This window comes from Sparus aurata, chromosome 2, assembly GCF_900880675.1.
Source record: "Sparus aurata chromosome 2, fSpaAur1.1, whole genome shotgun sequence".
NCBI classification, from domain to species: domain Eukaryota; kingdom Metazoa; phylum Chordata; class Actinopteri; order Spariformes; family Sparidae; genus Sparus; species Sparus aurata.
The window spans coordinates 20,200,939-20,221,950 of NC_044188.1; the positions used below are offsets into that span (position 1 = coordinate 20,200,939).

The window sequence follows — 21,012 nt, forward strand, 5'->3', positions numbered from 1 at the left end:
ACGGTGTGTGCAGGTGCAGTTGGGAATTTCTTTGATGAGCACCAAGGTTATAGATTCACTCATTTGTATTATCTTGGGTAAATGCATGGCACAGTAGTAGGTAAGAGACCGTCAGAAAGTCAGAAAGGATAAAAATAGATTGTGGTTGTACGATGAATTTAAATGCTGCTCCGACGCCTCCAGAATGTATAAAATCTAATGTTAAATTCCAGGTCCAGATACTCCATATGCTGAGTGCAGTTCAGGTATTTGTACACTTGAGGGCACTCCGACAGCAGCACCAAATTGTTTAGCGCGTGAAACCTGCAGCGAGAGCACAGAAAAATCTGGAATTGAAGGTCGGAAGAGTGGATATCAGAAGACGGAAAAACAGATGATGCTAAGGGGGAAAAAATGTGTGAAGGAAGGAAGGAAGGAAGGAAGGAAGATAGAGGGAAAATATGAGGGAAGAGGAGAAAGGTCAAACATGTGTGTGGCTGAGGTGTGTTTATTTAGGTGTGGATGTTGTAGGAGTGTGTAGAGGGCGTGTGTGCAGATTTGTCATGCATGTTTATGACCTGTTCATGCAGAGTGTGTGCATGTGCGTGTGTTGGCTCGCCCTTAGCTTCCGTTGTGTATTCAGACACAGGTAGTGTGTCTTTGTTTGACCTGTTGACTGTCAGAACTGCGCCACAGCTTCAAAGGACTTGGTCCGTTTCTGTCGTGCTCAAACTAATGAACTGGTTCTCTGTCCTCTCGCTGACATGGTATAACTCTCCTCCTTCTGTGTCCACTCTGTCTCAATCAACAGTGGAGTCTTCAGCTGTACAGCTGGCCACCCGTCCAGACTGGAACAAATAGTGTTACTTTATGTTCATTATCAATTAATGTGACACTTATTTACCTGATCATTCACATCATTTAATCAGTTGGTATATATGGTGTCAGAATATAATGAAAAGGGTCCACAAGCAATCACTTCAACATTCCTTCATAGTACTTGTTTTGTCTGTCCAACTGTCAAAAACCCCAAAAACTGTCAATAAAAGTTTGATTTTTAATCAAAATTGATCAAAATGAGTGATCAGTTTCAAAGATCCAATTCAAATGAATTATTGAAGGGGAAAGAAATGGAACTGAACCAAACTAATTACATTTGCAAAGATCCTTCATTAATTTACTTCAGGAGACTGTTTACTCTGGACAGTTTTGAGACACCAAACTTTGTAACAAACTACAAGATTCAGTTTGTAACAAAGTTTCTTCTTCTTTTGTTGTTCTCTGAAGGATAGTATTGACAGTTGTGGGAGCATAAAAGTCTGAGTCTTACAATAGCATAGCTGTCAGTGCAACAAAAAAAAAAAAAAAAAAGAAGAAGAAGAAAGAAATAGAAACTCAAATCAAATCTGGGATTTGAAGAATCATGACATCCTTGTCAATACTAACTACATTTTTCTGACCATAACCCAGAATTGCTAAGCTTACATGTAGCTTGTATTTTCCTTTCACATATCGCTGCAAAAGGAACACACAAGTTTTGTTTGATTTCCAAGCACAATAGATAGACAATCTTATATAGTACGCTTTGGCTCTGGTGAATTGTGATTGTATTGACCTTGTATATGACATTTTATAGACATAAAACATTTTTTCAAGTTTGATGTTGTGCAAATAGTTGTAAATACATATATTTTTAGATTTACTGCCATTTTGAACTTAAGATCTCTGTGAGCAACATGGACAAGAAGAACTGAAACACATTTCTATTGAGCCAGAAACCTTCAGCGATATGATCAAAAGCTCGAGAACACTAATGCTACCAGCACTGCAACAGTACTTGCCAGAGATCTTCTGTTTTTATCTCTAGGTGCCATAAACTTTTTCACAGTCGGATCACACACTCATCCACAACATCCTGGTGTCTGTCTCAACTCCCCCTCTGCCTCTATCTGCGCTGTAAAACATCTTGCATCATTATTCGACATGTAATGAGAACTCTGAAACAGAATTCCCATCAGATATTTCTACAGTATTGCACATAACTCTGTCAGTTTTGTGGATATGAGTGATTTTCTCCTTAAGCTACTAAACAGATCTGACTGAAGCTCTCTAGCAAAATCATGGGGGGTTTGGAAAGTTTAAACTTGTCTATGTTGCTACTGAAGCCAGTCAGTGATTTGTTCCTTTTCAAACCCAGCTTATTACTCACTCTCACGTATTAGGTAAAATTGAACTGAACTCACGGATATGGCTGGGCTGGGGTTGAATTTTCAGCAGCACAGATGCTATTGAATGATCAGAAAAACTACAGGCAGCATTGTGTCTCTACGATCCTCTCAGTTTTCTGCAGCTACACTTTGCTTCTTGTCACTGTCATCATCATAAAAGTGACGCTACTCTATAAGATACAATACAATACAGCAAAAAAAAAAAAAAAAAAGAGTATATAAAGTATAGCTTAGATAATTTTATGAAATCGAAAGAAGGGCGGGACTAGGACAAAGAGGCGCTCTGCTCCATCAGCACCACAGATAGCGCTGTGGATTTATCAATACACAGCATAGTTAGGGCACTTAGTCCTGATTTGGGCACTGACTGTATATAAAGATGAAGGACATGACATCCAAAAGTAAAGCCAAACTATCTCGATGACATCTCTCCAAAAGTGAAGCCAAAATATCTCGATAGCCACCTGGTGACTGGATACCGAATAAGTCACAAAGCCTCCTCAGTGTTAGCAGATGGGACATGTACCAAACTGTAAGTAAATGACAAATACGTTTTTGGGGTTTACATGGGGTCTGTAATTTAAGGTCATGATAAACTGTTTTGTTTTAATTACTTATTTGATGCTTTAAAAGTGATGCTATAAAAAAGATGGTGTGATGTCATGACTTACAGCTGAGCCCTGCTCCCTGCTGAGTTGTGTATGGGTAGGACCTTGATACCATGGCTCCAACAGTAGATTACTGCTGTGCACACTCCAAACCGTATTATATCTGGTAAATTAGCTTCTACTTTTCACAGTTAAAGGAAGTGGAGATGCTTAATCCATCTTTATACACAATCTGTGGATGCCATAGATTTTAACCTGCATTAACCTCAGTCAAAAAAATAATTGGTGAGTCAGGCAGACTAGACTGACACATTTAACTAAGCACTCTCTCCGCTTCTAGGGGATGGAAGGGGGGAATGGGGGATAATGTACTACTGACTGCACTGTTTTTGTTTGGGAGTTTATTTCTGATTAGCTGTACAGTAACTTGTCCATGAGTGAGCAAAATTTCCCCAATGAAAATATAGTTATTCTATTTTACAACTCCTTTCAGTTCCTGAGGTTAGTTTGGATCCAACATTTGAACCAGTGGGTCGAGGCTGCTCTGAGAGAGGATAAAGCTGCTGCAAGTGTGTGTGCGTGTGTGTGTATGAATGTGTGTGTGTGTGTGTGTGAGAGAGAGAGTGCGCACCAGGGTCATTTCATTCACTGCTTCATTATGGAGAGGAAATTGTGGGTTTAAATTGTTCTGTGATATTTGCACCTCAGGAAGATGGGGTGCCATAGCAACAAATCGGAGTCGGTGTGGTTATTTCATGCACACACACACGGACACACACACGGACACATGCACGCACAAACGGGCTGTCATCGTCATTACCACTTGTAGCCTTCATTCAGCCTGCTCAACACTAACACACAGCAGATAGTCACTCTGCGGCATGCAGATTGGTTGAACGGAGGAACCAATTAGATTAGAGAAATGAAAAGATAAAGAGAGCACAGAGGTGATAATACGGCCAGACACCATCACACACGCAAGCAATCACATGCAAAGTATCATGCAAATATCAGGTTCACATTCCCAAACACACATTGCAAACACAAAGGCAGTGCAGGGTGTTGCTGTTGGGGTCTGTCGCCCACACCTCATTAGTTGTTTGGTAGTTTTGTGCAATGAAAGTAAGAGAAGAAAACGGAGCGAGAGGGTTGGAACTGTTTTACTGCAGTGTTCCAGCGTCTGTCTCCTTTTTGTCTCGCTGGCCCTGCATGACTTCTCTCAGCTATTATTCTTTAGTTTCTTTCTACAGCTGCTGCTGTTGTTGCCGCAGTGTTTTATTTTTCTCCTAGCGCTCTCGCCTTCTCTCAGGTAGTCTCTTCCTCCATCTTTTAACCTTGCTCTAACTTCTGCTCCATTTCCACCTTTTTCACCGCAGGAGATTTTCTGTGGCACTCTCCGTTTGACCTGTGTGTGTTCGTGTGTGTTTTGTTGCACCCCTGCGGTGCATGTAAGCGTGCATGTGTCCATCTAACAAAAACTGCTTGTCGGCTTTGAAACCTTTTAGCTGACGCAGACATTACCAGAGGCTACACTGACGATGATCGACAGGTCCAGGTGCCTCCCACCTCAACCTTTAACTTCCCATTAGCAGGTTTGCCGCCTTCCTTCCATCTCTCTGTCTCCTTGGTCATCTCACTATCTCCCCTTCACTTCCCTGTCCTCTGGGTTTTATCACTAACTCCTCACCGTTTCCCACTCACCTCTGACCTGAGCAGCACTAACCAAATACTAAAGGAAGGAAATGTGTGTGTGTGTGTGCCTGAACATTGTTTAGCAGCACATCAGGAAGGAAGCAGCAAACTATGACAGGAGGGGAGCTCTCCTTTACCCACATAAACACTAACAACATTTTGATACCTTTATTTATGTTCGCACTGAAAAGTTAAGAGGGTCGTCTCGTCACGATGGGTGGTACCATCAACTTTATTAATGAGTGCTTCTCCAAATAGCTGCAGACACAGATCAGTAACCTGAAGTACTAGTAACCTCTTTGGTATCACTCTCTAGTTTTATGTTTCTTAGTTGTCATTGTATAGCATGATTTGTTTGCGTTTGCTAGACTGTGAAATAAATAATAAACAAAAAAATCATATTCCAATTATTTTGATGGATGTTACGATTGTGATATGATGACTGGGAATGATTATTTTTGCCTCACAATTTTAATTTTCATTCAAAAACAACTACAGGAGACATATTATGCTATTTTCAAGTTCTTCATTTTATTTTGGGTAACTATTAGAGTAGGTTTACATGCTTTAATGCCAAAAAAACCCTTTAGTTATCTCACACTGTCCAGTTCTGCAGCACTGTATTCCCCCCTCTGTCTGAAGCGCTCCGTTTTAGCTCGTCTCTTTAAACTGCATTAGTAGCTTCTGCGATTTGGATATTGCACTTGCAGTTTTTGATAATGTTACGATTAACTGTGCAGCCTTGCTGCCCTACAGACAACTGGATTGTCCTCAGCTCTAGTTCATCAGGTGACCACTGTAGTTGATCATTAAGCCACTTATCTGTACCTCCATGAAAATAGCTTAAGAACCAAATTCCATTTATTGACAGCCTACTAACAATTACGTCTGCGGACTAGATAGATAGACTGGATGGAAATCTATAACACCGACTTACTTGCAGACAAGATTGCTTAGTAGAAAGTAAGAGACCCTTTTAAGTAATGTAATTGGCAAAGGGTCCAACTTGCATCCATCAAGTCTGCAGTTGTATCTGTTAATAAGTTCTTAACAAATGGAGTCTAGTCCAGCTTCTCTGCAGCCCAGCTCAATGATCCATTCGAGGGTCGTTCCTGATGAATTAGAGCGCTTCCCTAAGAAGAGTAATACCGCAGCCGAACCAACCAAAGGGATGTTCATTTATTAGAAACGGCTTTAGACATTAGGCAACATGTAAACCCTTGATATGGAAGTCATAACACGTTTGCAAACCACAGAGATGCTGCTGCTGTTCTCATTAACTATGTTGACATTAGGGGCGCAGACACCAAACCAACATCAAAGAGCGAGCTGCGTTGAAGGCCGACTGTTGAAAGACTCCGACGGCCGACTAACTATTCTGTATTCATCATTCAAAAAGGGAAACTGAAGATGTGATACATATTCACAGATTCTACACGCAATCAACCAAAAAGTCACTGACTAGTGCTAACGGTACAGCACATACAGGGCCACAGATGCTGAACATCATTGCCAGGGCCCTAACAGGCTGGCCACACTTACTGCGTCCATGTTAACAGGTTAGAGCAGCCACACTGGCACTGTGAGCTGCGCTTCTCATGCGGGTTTCAAGCGAGGCTTCGACGGTGTGTCATCTAGAGATTCGCCTATTTTTACCATGACACATGTGCTGTTCTCAGCAAAAATAGACCTGAAAGCGACCTGTGAATAGTCATATCGACACCATACCGGCGTTTCACAAGAGTTTTAATGTCTGTATGTGTAGAATATGTCACAGACATGAAAAGAATACACACAGCATGTGAAGGGCAGCGTTTTATTTACTGTGTACTCTTTCTTTCTCTACCTCCCTCCCTCTCTTTCCCCCTCCCACTTTCTCGCTCTTTCAACGGGGGTAAAGAAAAATCACCATTTTCATTGATAACTAGAAAAGGCAACAGCTAGAAAACAGCTAGAACGGGCATGAGCCGTGCTGCAGCAGCAACTCTGCCTGTGTGGACACACAGGTGAGTGAGCAGCAGTTCAGCATGGAAGTTGCCACACACTTTACAAGCAGCCACTCAGTAAGGCCGCTGCAGAGTTTGAATGCAGAAGACACAACGCAAGAATGTTTCTAGATTCCTAAATGTATAACCCAACAGTGTGTCATCAACCAACATGTGAGTTATACATATAGCATCCATTCACAACATGCAACACAGAATCAGTGAGAGAGAGCGAAACAACAAAAGGCCAGATGAGGAAGACTGAGTTGGGACCGACTTGGCTTTAGCTGTAAATACAAGACATGAGGTAATCAAAGACAAGTTCGTCAAATGCCCAGGTCTTTAATATCTCATTACAGAGTGATCATCAGCAGGAAGACAGGACAGGGTTTAAACCATTGCAGAGTTGTTGTTGTAAATCCACTCAGAGCTTCTCTGTCTTAGTGGTGAGTGACAGAGACCCTCACATGGATCAAAGGATCAGTTATGATGTCATTACAAACAATTACAGTTTCAGAGTCTGACCTCAACCAGTCCAGTTCATACAAAGAGGTCACAAAGATTGATGGAAGAACAAAGCCAGCAGAGAATATGTCTGTTTTGCTGCTGTAAGTCCAGGAAAACCGGCTCCTCTGGTTTTGCCAGGTCCAAAAACAGATAAACTCTCCTGTGCTCCCCGACAGTTTTGTCATCATTACTCCACAAATGCTCAGCGAGCTGACAGCCTGGTGCCATCTCATCCACTCCACATTTTGTGCCTTGAACCTTCCCTTTGAGTGTTAGCTTTTTACTCTGCCCACTCAGAACTTTCCTCCAAAGTCAAGGTAATTTGACTTTGGAGGAAAAAAAGCTGGATTTCCTGCTACCTGCTGAACTGCCTCCATTTCAACATCAGTAAACCGTAAATCAGCAAACTAAAGAATTATACAATATACCCGTTATTAAGTCTGCTAGGTGAAATTCTGTCTCAGATAAACATACAGTGTTTTCATGAACATTAGCATTGTAGTGTTGGTCAGCAGGTGGGATGCTTTCTATAAAGCAGTAGGGTCTCTCCTCTCTTTGCTTTTCCTCTGATCTTTTTCATTTTCCTCATCCTCTCATCTGCTTCTGCTCACTCAACTCTGCCGAGATGGACTCTAGTTAGGAGACAGTGTGTGTGTTGGTATGGAAACTGGCTTATAAACTGTTCAGGTTGCCAACGTTCCAACTCACATAGCAACCAGCAACCCACCTCTTGAAACGTTGACGTGAAGCAGCTTTGTCATTTCTGATGAATAGAAGCCAGAAAGGTTTATTAGCTATGTGGATGGACATGTGGACGCTCTACTTGTAATGAGATGACCTTTGTGACATGTGTAGCAAGCTTTAGGTTTTTCTTCTTCTTCTTCTTCTTTTTTTTTTTTTCACAGAAAGTGAGGATATTTCTACCATTTGAATGAAAGGCACCCACGCACCTACCTTGAATTTTACTGGTGTGGAAATGAAGCAAATTCTGCACTGCTTGAAAGGTTATGAGTCATCTTAAGACCTTTGCTTACAAAAAACTCAGCCTTTTCATCATCTGATTAATTTTAAAACACAAAATGGATACCTGCCACTAAAAAGCCTTCAAATGAGTCTTGCAGTCAGAGCAAATTTTGCGGCAGTGGGGAGGAGACTGCAGTGTCCTTCAGTGTCAGTGAAGGACTTTTAAAGCATTTTTCTTTTTTCCACATGAGGACAAATGTTGTGTAAAAATGTGTAAGCAGCAGTGTCCTGTTTGAGTTAGCGATACATGCTAAAGGTGAAATATGTATGTGTGGGTTTTTAAAGTACATAGAAATGGATTTTATCTCGCCTGGTCCAGCACACCGGCTGTTATTCCTGCATCCCGTTGGCAGTGTTATTGATGCCTGTTGCATTCAGAGGCATTGTTTTAGACAAGTGCTGTGCCTTTCAGGGTACAGCCACTGTTGAAATAGGTTATCAATACAAACAGTGCAGCTCGCTGTTAAGTGTGTGTATGATTGCGTATGTCTGCGTGACTTTCCAAAGTAGGGCGTCATTGTCGCTTTCCTGCTGTTGTTTTACTGCTCGTGTTGTTTAAGGAAATTAGTTATGAGTAACAATAAGCTTAAGTAATATACACACACACACACACACACACACACACACACTCACACAGTCAGACACACACTTTTCTCTAAGCCGTTAGTCATGCACAACGTGGTGGACGCTTTTTTAGCCATGGCACTTAACAGTTCTGAGAGAGCATAGATTTTCAGAATTGACGGATCCAGGCAGTAGCTTTGGCTTTTCTTAGCTCTACACAAACTGTACCTATAGACTCATTTACACACTGATTAATAATAGATTGAATCTCTCATACAGTACTCCACTGTTTGGGATGAATGCACTGTGTATTCTCTTTGAAATGTCAACACTAGTCTCTATATTATGGGAAAGGAGAATCCGAAGCAGAATTAGAATCACTTTAATTTGCAAGTATTGATAAAGCCTCCAAGTCCAAAGTCCAAGTGGCTTGTAGTGATGAAATTCTGAGAAATTCTCAGGATTATTCCCTTAAAATTAAGACTAGACCGAAAGGACTAGAAGTTATTGACAAAGCATCTTAGGAGAGCTCCTAAAACGAGAAACTGTACGGAGTAAGGAGGAGGACTCTCTTTCTTAAGAATAGAAGAAAAGCATGGAAATATAAAGAGGAAGATAAATATTGTCCAAACACTGAATGGCAGCGAGTTAATGAAACGCCACAGTTTTGGTCGTGCAGGGATAATGTTGGTCAATCTCGTTACGCAAAAATGCTTAAATGTCAGAAATGAAAGTGATCGCAACATGAGGATATTTTGCAACTGTGAAAATGCATCAGTGAAGCAGTTATGACTTGAGTCTGTCACAATCTTCCATGAACAGAGTGATGACACAAACAATTACAGCCCTTTCACAGTTCCTCTCGCTTTGGACTGCAACTCATCACACGCCCCAATGGTGCGCACAACCAGAGGGACTGAGACGTATATATTCTCCCTCACCTGCATCTGGCTTTGAATTTTCCTTTTAAACTGTTTTATGCTCATTGATATGAAAAAGTTGAAAAAGGCCTACTAAAATTATAACTATACTATAACTATCAGCATGTGGATTGGTTACTGTGTAAGTCAACCTCTGTTTTCAAACAATTTCTTGGCTTCTGTTAAAGTAAGGCTTCCAGTTTATTCAACAGATATGTATATAACATAGAACAACATTCATGATAAAACAGTGTCTTAATAGAGACTCAAATCTGGGATTATCTTCTCTGATCTATACCAGTTATCACTAAGAGTGTATTACATTAATTTATTTGTTTTGATCAACCAATCACAGCTTTAAAAAAGAATGCAATAGGGTCAATCACACCTCCTGTCCCCTTGTGTCTCTTTGTCCTTCTTGCTTAGAGTTGCTCGAAGAAGTGTCCGTAAAAACTAAGTTCACCAAAATTAAAGTTAATTATCTATTCACCTCCACGCCGATGGATAGTCGGGTGAAGTTTCGTAGTCCACAAAATATTTCTGTGCCGGAAGCTGGTCCAACATAATCAAAGAGATCCTAAATTGATTTGAAAAGCTGTTATTTGCACATTCAACCTGCATTCAAGCTCATGCGCCCACTTCAGACAAGACACAGAGTGTAAAAAATGTTTTTTAAAATCAGTTTGGGACCTCAGGGCTGTATTTTTTTTTTTTGGTTGTCTTTTTGTTTTAGAATTATAAAACAAGTCCCCAGCTGCTTGCTAAGAATGACCTTGTGCTGTTTTGCTGTGATGTCCAGAACTTCACCTGACTTCCATCTGCATGAGGGTCAGTGGATAATGATAATGAGTCTTTATTTTTGGGTGAACTTTTCCTTGGATCACTCCTAGGTGGGACTCTTAGCCTCAGGCTGAGTTAGGAGCTCTCTGAGGGAATTCTCAGAATGTTTGTGAATACAGCTCCAGGTGTGCAAGGCTTTCGCCGAGGACCGGTGTCAGAGTTAAAGACAAAGAACAGTTCTTTTGGGTTTCATTCTGTAAGCAGAATAATAAATAAAGACAATAAATTAAATCTGCTGGGCTGCCGATATTTAGACAATATAACAAGACATGACAGTGTTTAAAAAACCAACAGTATTACATGATCAATAAATGGAGGATATCAGGGTAGTCTTTATACCAAAATTATATTTTATATACCAAAAAATTGACAAATTGTTCACCACATCATACCAGAAGCCAAAATGACATCCTCAAAGGTTTTGCTTAATTGACCAGATCAAACCCCATATGTATTGACTTTTATTTACTATTCACCCTCTACAAAGATAGAACATAAGCCGTCAGAAATTGGGGCTGCAACGTACGTTTATTTTCATTGCCGATTATCCTGTCAATATTTTTTCATGAATAATCGATAAGTTGTTTCATAAAATGTCAGAAAAGGATGAAAAACGCCAAGTCGTTTATCAAAATATCTGTAGGTTAAATGAATAGTCAACAACTAATTGATTAATTGATTAGTCATGGCAGCTCTGCTATGAAAAACACTTTTACTGGTATGCCATACAGGTTTAAGATAATGCCTTTTTACTAATGGGTTCAGAAACTGTAAGTATGCAGTTCTGTGCCTTCACAAGTCTTCCAGCCAAGCACCTCGATCTGACCAAACAATCTGCACCTACACTCCTCTGCAAGCGTGACCATTTACTGCCTCTCTACCATCTTTTCCGGCTCCTCAAACAGCCAAAGCGTTTCCATGAGTGCACATCGCTCATCAAGCTGCGCACATTTCTGAAGCGGCCACCTCAAGATGGAAACCACCATTGTTCCACCGGAGAGCATGTCAATGCATTTGCAGATCCCTTTTAAGCCGGGATGGACGCGCAGTGAATGAGAAGCTGATGTGAAAAGCTCTCGAAATGTTTCATTCCACGGAGGATCGGTTCTAGAGAATGTCGCTTGATTTTATTAGAGAGGAATTGATAATGAAATGTTAATATATCTGTCGAGAGGCAGTAATCTGTCACCTGAGAGGTTGTCCTGAAATAATCAGTCATTAATCAGTGATCACATGAGTACAATGAACAAATATGCACTTAAACCTGCATGAAAAAACGGCCCTGCAATTATTGTTGTAACAATACAGTAAAATGAGGAGCTTGTATAAAAATACTGATTATTTATTTCGTCAGAACTCAGATGTTTTTATTATCTCTGGTCTTTTTCATCAGCTCAGTCAGATCAGCGAGAGGGAAACTGGTTGTGTGTGGGGGATGAGAAGGAGAGGCCAAACTGACACCTAGGTGTGTGTGTGTGCATGCGTGCGTGCGTGCTTGCGTGTGTGTGCGCGCGTGCGTGTGTGTGTGTGCGTGCGTGTGTGTGTGTGTGTGTGTGTGTGTGTGCATGCTTGTCTATGTGTCGGGGGGGTGGATCAGGATGCTGTTAATATAGCTCCACCATTATGTATATTAGCCCTATTCCCCTGAGTGCTGCTTCACCATTTAGAGCCTTCAATCACTCTGCTCCCTGGACACACACACACACACTCACACACATTTCTGTGCACATTTGCATTTTTAATCATTGTATTTTATGGAAGTCATATACTCACATTAACCCCAAACCTCACCTCATCACAGCCAACAACACAAATATGTTCAAACACATTTTGTTCGTAAATACACACACACACACACACACACTCTCACACACACACCAAGGTTACTGGCTGTATCCTCGTCAGATCCCAGGTCCTAGTTGCATATGCACTAAATATGTTCCTCTGTGTGGTAGCTATTCATGCTGCTGCACTGTGCTTGTGTGTGTGTGTCAAAGAGCAACTGAGTGAGTAAGTGATTACACATTTGGTTTGTACGTTGATTGCATCTGAGCAGCAACAACAGCCCCTGTTTTAATCAAAAACTTGGGATCAATACCCTTTTCAGCTGAACGTGTATGTGTGTGCATGTGTGTGTGTGTGTGGGTGGGTGCGTGTGCGTGTGTGTGTTTAAAAGGTAATCTAGATCACAGAGTCCACAGCAGATGAGGAGAGACAGTCTTTGAGGAGAATTTGCTTTGAACTTACCTGTTTTCAACTGTGTGTTCTGGCTGCTTGTGTGTTTTCCTGAGCGCATGTTATGGCCCACCTGAGTGTGTATTCACGTGTGCTCTATCAATGAGAGACACAGTAGCAGAAGTGATAACATGAACAGTCTGCAGCACTGATCTCCTCTCTGTGTATTTTGCTTCTATTAGCCAACACGGGTCAATGTGTTTGAGGCTCTGCTGTACAGGAGTAACCTTTCACCGTGTTTAGGAAACAGGCAGCCTCAGGGTTTTCTGGGATATTACAGCATTTTATTGCTGAGCACACTCAGGTCGAAATGACTGTATGACCCCAGGATCAACCTCTGACTCTGTGAGCTCCACCTTTCTCCGAGCACTGACCAATTGAACAGAAGTCTTTCACGTACGCATCCTTTGCAAAAACCTCACATTTGCATTTTTATATGTCAAAGTCACAATTTCACATGTTAATTGAATATTTTCACAGGAGATCGGCTAATAAATTAGAATTTTCGCATGTCAGTTACATACATTTGTATGTGATTGGCTTTATTCACATGTAGAATAGGCTTGTCAACTGATTAAAGTAAAGGTGCTGAAAGTGCTTTCAGCATTTTAGCTAACATCTGTCAATTTTTTCAAGGCAGCTCTCTTTGCCTCTTTGTTTTATTTTTTGGAGGGTTTTTCTGTTTTTCTTTGTTTGGTAGTAAAAGCTGTCATGGGGAGCACTGGTGTTCAGGAGCTCCTGTTGATGGCGTTTTCTGTCCTGATTGGATAAAATGTACAGGGATGCGAAAAAGAAATGTGTCACTGACCAAACACACTTAAATTAGAGAATAATGCTTACAGCATGCTAGTCATGCTCAGTTACAGAAAAATACGTACAGTACAGGAGTACAGAACATTTCGTGCATTTGCATTATACTTTTTCAAACACTATAGCTCAGTATATTCAATATACAAAAAAAACCCTCAATAATAAAACTGATCAAATGTTTAAGTGATTAAAGTTCTCACATTTTCAAAGATGCCTTGTTATTTCAGGCAATTTCAGCCTCCAGTAAACATGTCACGGCACTAATTCATTTTTTTTCCCCAAACAATTAACAATATCTTTTCTCAGTCAGCCCAATTTTCAGCATTTGAACCGAAGCAGCTTACTTCATTTGAATTAGAGGAGCCGTTTCTCTCAGCCCGTTGTCATCCAGGATTGTGGCTGTTTGCTTGTGATAGCGTCAAATTGATTCAGTCAATACCTTTTTAAGTGATCTGCGTTTAATAAAAATCTCATGCAACAGTAGTCTCACTGTGAGACGCGCACAAACCAAAAAAATAATGACAGTGTTGACTTGATACAGCGGCTGTAAGAGCAACATTATCCATCTGATGTGACGTGACATTGTTTGAGTGTGTGCATAGCTGCCGGCCAGCTTGTTTTTAGTAAATGACTCTGAGGGCTGTTGTCAGATTGATGGACGACATTACACAGTCCTATTCAACCTGCTGTACAGCTTCGTGCTAAATGTCCCATCACTGCCAATGTCACCTCAGAGAGTCAGCTGTCAGGGGCTCACGGGACACTTCCTGCAGCAGATTGGGGCTGATATGATGAATCTGTCTGCTGAATACATGCATTGAGGAGTGGTGATGGAGATAAATCTTTGAAATAGTTGATGCATTTAAATTATTTGTTTGTGTTAGGCTGGTTGTAGGGCTAAATTTGGTTTTATTTATTTTCCGGGAACTCATAATGTTTAATTTTTATATTAAGACTGGGTGAAAATCAGATTATAGAAACAGCATTGGCAGGGCAGAGACAGCAGTTCATTCCGTTTTCTGGGCCTACTTTATGTTACTTTGCAGAACTCTGGTGCATTATTCACTTTTTCTGCCTTTTTTCAAATCACTTGCTCTTACATGAAATACTCTTACCTCAATCTTGCGGAATTGAGTGTGAAAGATCTAAATCTATGATCAGGAAAATATTAAAATTTCAACTGTCTTAAGTATACATATATATATATGGAGTATGAGAAAGTGAGAAAGTCCATCAGGATGGAGGCCGAGGATGACGGATGGGTCAAATTCCATTAATGCAAGTATTGCCACTTGGCAGCCACTCCTTGGCACGGCAAGTTATTTTGGGCTTAAAAGACTTGCGCTGGTGCAATACGCCGGATGTAAGCAAACAGAACTACTGCCATGCTTGAGCCCTTGAAGCGAAAGCATCCTGGGGTGGCTGCATTTACATTGGACCCGGCAGTGTGGCGAAACGCTGCAGGTTGGTCCGATGGTGTGGGTGTCACTCCATGGTCCGTGTGTTTGACGTGGTGTGAACCCCCACTGATCAGTTTGCAGACAGACAAAGCTGCTATGTTGTTATGCCACTGATATGCTGGTTATATTAGTGTTGTCTCTTGTGTTCCCTCTGTAGTAATTATCCATGCTAAATAACAAGCCCGACCCATTCTCCTCTGTTTATGATCTCTTATGAGGTTAAACATACTGGTTACTAGTTAATACTAATACTAGTTACTTTTTGTCCACACCCAAACGTAATATATATTAGGATTACACAAATTACCAGTCAAACCTGGTTTGTGAACAATGCCCCACAGTGCACACTTTTTCATATTTGTTTGTTGATGATTGAAAATGATTAAATGAAATATTGAAATATAAATGACAATTTTAAAAATGTTATTTTGGGTCAATTCGTTGTGATATTAATCGAGTAATAAAAAAGTGATTGATAGATTCATTGATAAAAGAATAGCCATTACGTGCAGCCCTGAACAAGATCAGACCTATATCTAAATGATTAGGGAGAGAGTCATTATTTCACCTTCAATGGTCCACCTGATGTCAAAACTGCTTGTGAGTAATCCCTAGTCAAATCTATACAAATAAACAAATGCGGTGACTTTGGCCCATATAAGGTTTAAATTTGTTTTTACCTCACGTTAGAGTTCTCAGCTTATATCTTTAATGTCTAATGTTAGTTAACGAGAAAGATTTTTGTACCAGTCAGTCAATCACCAGTCATAACTGCTTGTCAAGGTTGCTTGTCAAGAAAATGTTAAGGTTATTTCGAATGTTTGAAACAAAAAGCTAGTGAATCTTTTTTGTGGTAACGACAGTGTCGAGATCTGAGATCTTTTGAGAAAAGTCTCTTTTTTAATTGAAATCACTGAAATCCAAAAGGGACTAGTCTCATTCTTAGTACTTAATATTATGGTGACTGGGTTCATGATTCCACATCTACTGTACCTGTATTTTTGTGGTTTCTTTTGTGTGTGTGTGTGTGTGTGTGTGTGTGCGTGTGTGTGTGTGTGTGTGTGTGCGTATCCTGCAAGCGTACACACTGACAGCAGGAAACTGAAACATGTTGAGGGTTGAGAGAGGCAGTAAGACCCAGAGGAGGAGCAGAGAGAAAGAGAGAAAGGGAGAGAGGGAGAGGTGGGAGGAGAGAGAGGAGGAGGAGGGAGTGTTCACTCTCAGCTCTATGCGTTGCGGCTCACGGTGTTGGCTCGCCAGTGTGTGTCCTAGCCTGCCGGCGCGAGTGTGTGCATCGGTGCATCGCTGAGTGTGCGAATGTGTGTGTGACTCCAGCGCTCTCTCTGCGTACGACAGGTGGAGATGACATGACTGCGCTCGAGAGGAAGAAAGGGAAGGACCTGTAAGGACTTTACACACAGACAGACACACGCACACACACACACACACACATACACACACACACACGTGGACACACTCACCTTTTCTCCTACATTCCCTCACACACACCTTTAAATTCCTGCACTGCTCAGTTCAGGCAAAAGATAAGTTGTTGAGTGTGTGTGTGTGTGTGTGTGTGTGTGTGTGTGTGTGTGTGTGTGTGTGTGTGTATGTGTGTATGTGTATGTGTGTGTGTGTCTGTGTGTGAAAATGCTCTCTTTCATGCAGCTTATCACTCAGCTGACTCCATGTGTGCACAGCGGACAACTCAAATACAAACACACACACACACACAGAGGTCCTGACTGTTATTTTTGATGCCTGCAGACGCGGTCAGCAAGTGTTTCTGCGTCCTGATGAGAGTTCAGCTCCAGCTCTGACTACCAGACAGTCCACCACGTTGTCCGAACAACTCCAGGTAGGATTCACTTTTCTTCTTCTTCTTCTTCCCTACTCTCTTGTCCACGCTGTGTGAAAAACAGGATGCTATATGCTTCACGTCCTCTGCCCTCTTCTCTCTTCCTTCTTCCTGTTTTCCTGTTTTATTTCTTTGGCCAGTCTGTAACAACTACAGGTAGTCTGTATATACATTCACCTTTTGGTCCCTTGATCTCCTTTTAAATTTTCCTTTCACACACACACACACACACACACACACACACACACACACACACACACACTCTTGTCCTCTTGTTATTCCATCACCATTCTCATTTTGGAGAAGTCTGGAGGAGGTAAGTTTCAGCTCCTGTTGCTGCAGTTTTCTGTCTTTCCCTTCTGATGGTTTCCCCGAGATACTTATTACTTGCCTACAGCTTCTGTTTGTGTATGTGTGCTTGTGTGTATGTCTGTGTGTGAGGGTTCAGATAAAAAGAAGGCTGGATAACACATAAAACAGCAATAAACATGAAAGGTAGGAAATTAAAGGCAGTGTCATTTTTGTTTGAATGGCGGATGAGTGCTTGTGCATCGTCTCCACTTGCGTGTGATACATGCAGGTTTGTGTGTGTTTTAGTTTTTCAGTTGAGTTGACGCAATTTGTTCTTGCAGTCCCCAGAGCAGTAAGCCCCATTTTGATGTTTTTTCTGCCCCTTCGTTTCTTTTTAGCTCCGTCTCGCTTGCTCTTTTGTACGATTCGTGGCGCACAAGCAGATACCTTGAACTCAAAATTTCTGCTCTCTCATATCCTCACACGTGCCGTCAAGCAGCATTAGTTTGAGACCGCGTGTGTGTTTGTACACAATATGAGAGTGGTGTTTGTGTGTGTGTGTTTCATCTGTGTCTTACATTGCAGAGGGATTTAATGTTACTGGCAGGCAAACAGAAAAAAATATTTGATTGTCTGCCAGTGTCGACATGTTCTGCACAGACCTAATTACCTTGACAGATACACACTCACTGTGACGCAGGCACGTGTGTGCGCACATTGATGACACACACACAACCACACCTGCACAAATTTTGTCATTCATACATGAAAGAGATAAACAATACTCACATGTGAAGAAATACTTACTAATTTATGTCAGTGTGTCATTAATATACATAAACATTTAATTATATATCACAGTATATACTCTGTGTGGTACAGTGTGTGCATGTTTGCGTGTGTGTGTATGTGTGTGTGTATGTGTCTGCTTGTATTTGTGTATTTGTGTGCATCTCAACAAGTTTCTAAACACAGCTCGAAATTTCACAAGCGCTGATAATAACAGTCTCTTGTGTGTCAAATTGCGATGACCATTTGTTTAATTTAATCGACCTTTATTTATACAGGCTACAGTGTGTGTGTGTTTGTGTCTGTTGTTACAGTGCAAATGCACCTCTGAGTCAGCCCTCCACATACGCATTTCCACAGACAGGTTACGTTGCTGAAAGTCTTGCCCAACTGCATTCCTCTCTTACAGCCTTTTTGTGTTTGTAAACGGTTTGTTTCTGATGGTCGATTGCTGGAGCGTCACCAGTACTGTAATTCTGTGGTTAGGCTGCTGTGCAGTGTGTGCAGCGCCACCTGCAGGAGCTGCCTGAACACAGTTTGTTTGTGTCTCGAAGATGCGTTTAGAGGAATGAATTCTGTTTTTGTTTTACAGTCCTTGTTTCTCGATTTCCACGCAAAGGTTTTGGTAATGTCACGACTCCTATCCTCTGATCCAATGGATTAAGATTTCTGTGAATACGAGCGTCTGATTGTCTTCAAATGCTCTGCATGTGTCCTGAATATATGCGATTATGTGACCCTTGCTCTTGTATGTTTGCACAACATGTAGGTGTGAATGCGATATACTGTATATATGCAGTCATGTCTGTGCATGTGTTTGTGTGTGTTGATTTGTGCGTGCGTTTGAGCCAATGAGGCAGTAAAAGCAGCAGGTTAATCTCTTCTCAGTCTCCAGCAGAACAGATGTGAGGATTAATTCGTCAGGGAATCGGGGGTGGTGCTTATGCACTTGTGTGTCTGTGAGGGAGAGATGGCCCAGCTTCACTAAAATTCGACAAAATAAGTGTTTGTGGAGATATCATTTATATATTTATAAGCTCTGCTGTTCTGGGTGTTTGTTTGTGGATGCAAATGTATTCTCAGTTTCATAACTGCTCGTATTCACACATCCTGAGCCTTTGCTGATGTGCTGTCTGTGCAGTTTGCGAGAGGTTCAACAAGTGTTTGCACCTCTAAAAAAGATATCCAAAGCAACACTTTGGGACAGGTGTGTTTACCTTCAGCTCCTCCACAATTATCTGCATCTCTCCTCCTCATCTCCCTGCACAGATGTCTCTACTTTTTCTTCTTAGTGAGTAATGTGTGTGTGCTAAAACGCTATGGAAAATTCCTGTGCAGAATACTGAGGTGGAAAAATTTGAACATAACAAATGCAACTGCAGAGCACGCAACTATGTGTGTGTGTGTGTGTGTGTGTGTGTGTGTGAGTGTGTGTGAGAGAGTGTGTGTGTGAGTGAGTGTGTCCAGGAACGCTATACTGTACAGTAGCGGCCCAGATAGATTGACCCTAATGACATGAAAGTGTTTCTGGCTGATGGAGTAGGTTTAGCCTCAACTGTGCACTCTATAGGGTTATAATTTTCAGTTTGGGGACAGGCGCGGCTGTGTGCTCTGATCTCATTGCTGGAGGAAAATGAAAAGAGAATTTTCTCACGGGAATAATAAAAAACAAGTGGCACATTGTGAGGACTATGGCATTAGTTGCACTTTGTGTGTGTCCGCCTGCCTGTCTGTCCTTTTGATTAAATTGTTATCCTGTTCTGATCACAAACATTCGATATAATGATGCCAGATGTTTGACAGTCAAGGAAATTAATTGTATTCCTCCATCACATCATATTGTCTTACCACTTAAAAAAAAAATACTTTCCTGTATATGAGCAGGTAGGCATTCATAGTCTTGCTCGAGGACATGCAGCTGAGCTGTCGATGTAGCTACTGACAGGGGGATCTTCTATGTTAGTCAAAAATCTATATATACATTTATTTCAAACCATTTTGAGCCAGTCGACTCACATACTGAATAGGAATTTGGTAATTTAAAATGAATGAAAACAGATTAGATTTGGTTCCCGGAAACACTTCATTTAAAGGGTAATTTAAAGGTTTATTTTACACATTGAAGTGTATTTACAGATCTTGGGGAGTACTACTGCTACGTGGAAAAGCATGCAATCTGATAAATAGCCTCCAGTGATGTCCTTTGTTTTGTTATGGGTAATGTAGTCAACAGGTTTTGAAGGGGAAGAAAAATGAAAATGTGTTGGATATAAAAGGTGAAAAAATCTATTTTGATCATTTGTTTTAAAACTGTCTGTTCAGTGTTGAGAGTATTGCAATGCTAGACCAGTGGACTGCTTTTCAAAAACTGGCACCTTCATCATCCATAATGCAACTTAGCAACAGAGCAACATCACAGGAGGCAGTGTATCAGATTACGTGCAGCTTCTTTTGGAGCCACTAAATACTTTATACAACTTTTTTACACGTATGCAGTAGTGTAATCCTGTAAACACACTTCAGTGTATGAAATTGTTGGAGTTGTCACTTTAAAGTCACTGGAAAGCATAAAATCAAGAGATCATTTTGTTAAAAACTACACCTTTAACAGCCAAGTCTCATTCCATAAGGTAGTGGAACAACAAACAATATCCCCCCCAAAAAAACCTCAAAGGTAAGTAAAATAGATTATTTAATAAAGTAGAATAAAATAGAAACATAGACCTGTAGTTTAAACAAACAATCAAACTCAAATACAAATAGGAGGAACTAAAGACAAGAAGAAGTGATTTCTCCCTAAAAATCTGACTCAGTAATTTCAGCCTTGTGTTTAACCATCAGTGGGAACTTCTTCTTGTCTACTCTGCTTTTATCCTCAATGTGAGTACCAGCAGTCTGATGTGCAGCAGTAAGCAGTCGACACAGAGCTTGATATTCAGCACATTTTGTCGAACACACACACACACACACACACACACACACGCACATGCACACACACACACACACACACACACACACACACACACACACACACACACACAGCCACGGAGCCCAACATTAATGAGCACTCGATGCTTGAGATTGAAACACATTATCTCCAATGGCATCACGTAACAAGTGACCTATGTAGGTAATATAGGACTGCACCGTATGTGGAGTGGTGGTGGAGCCACTACAGGGAAAAAGGTTTAACTCACCAGATAATATTGTATAACATAACCCT

The 21,012-nt window shown here is 41.0% G+C and overlaps 1 protein-coding gene across 2 annotated transcripts in view; it reads left to right on the top strand.

Moving 5' to 3' along the window:
- The window catches only part of pde2a (phosphodiesterase 2A), a 168,092-nt gene that overhangs the window by 43,606 nt on the left and 103,474 nt on the right, over nt 1–21,012 (top strand). Inside the window, exons 1-2 of one of the 2 annotated variants that reach the window (XM_030393828.1) lie at nt 16,055–16,253; nt 16,619–16,709. In XM_030393828.1, coding sequence (XP_030249688.1) covers nt 16,219–16,253; nt 16,619–16,709 — 126 coding nt within the window. In that variant the 5' untranslated portion in view covers nt 16,055–16,218. Of the gene's footprint in view, nt 1–16,054; nt 16,254–16,618; nt 16,710–21,012 lie in introns of those variants that run through there. The other variant, XM_030393820.1, reaches the window with a different exon arrangement.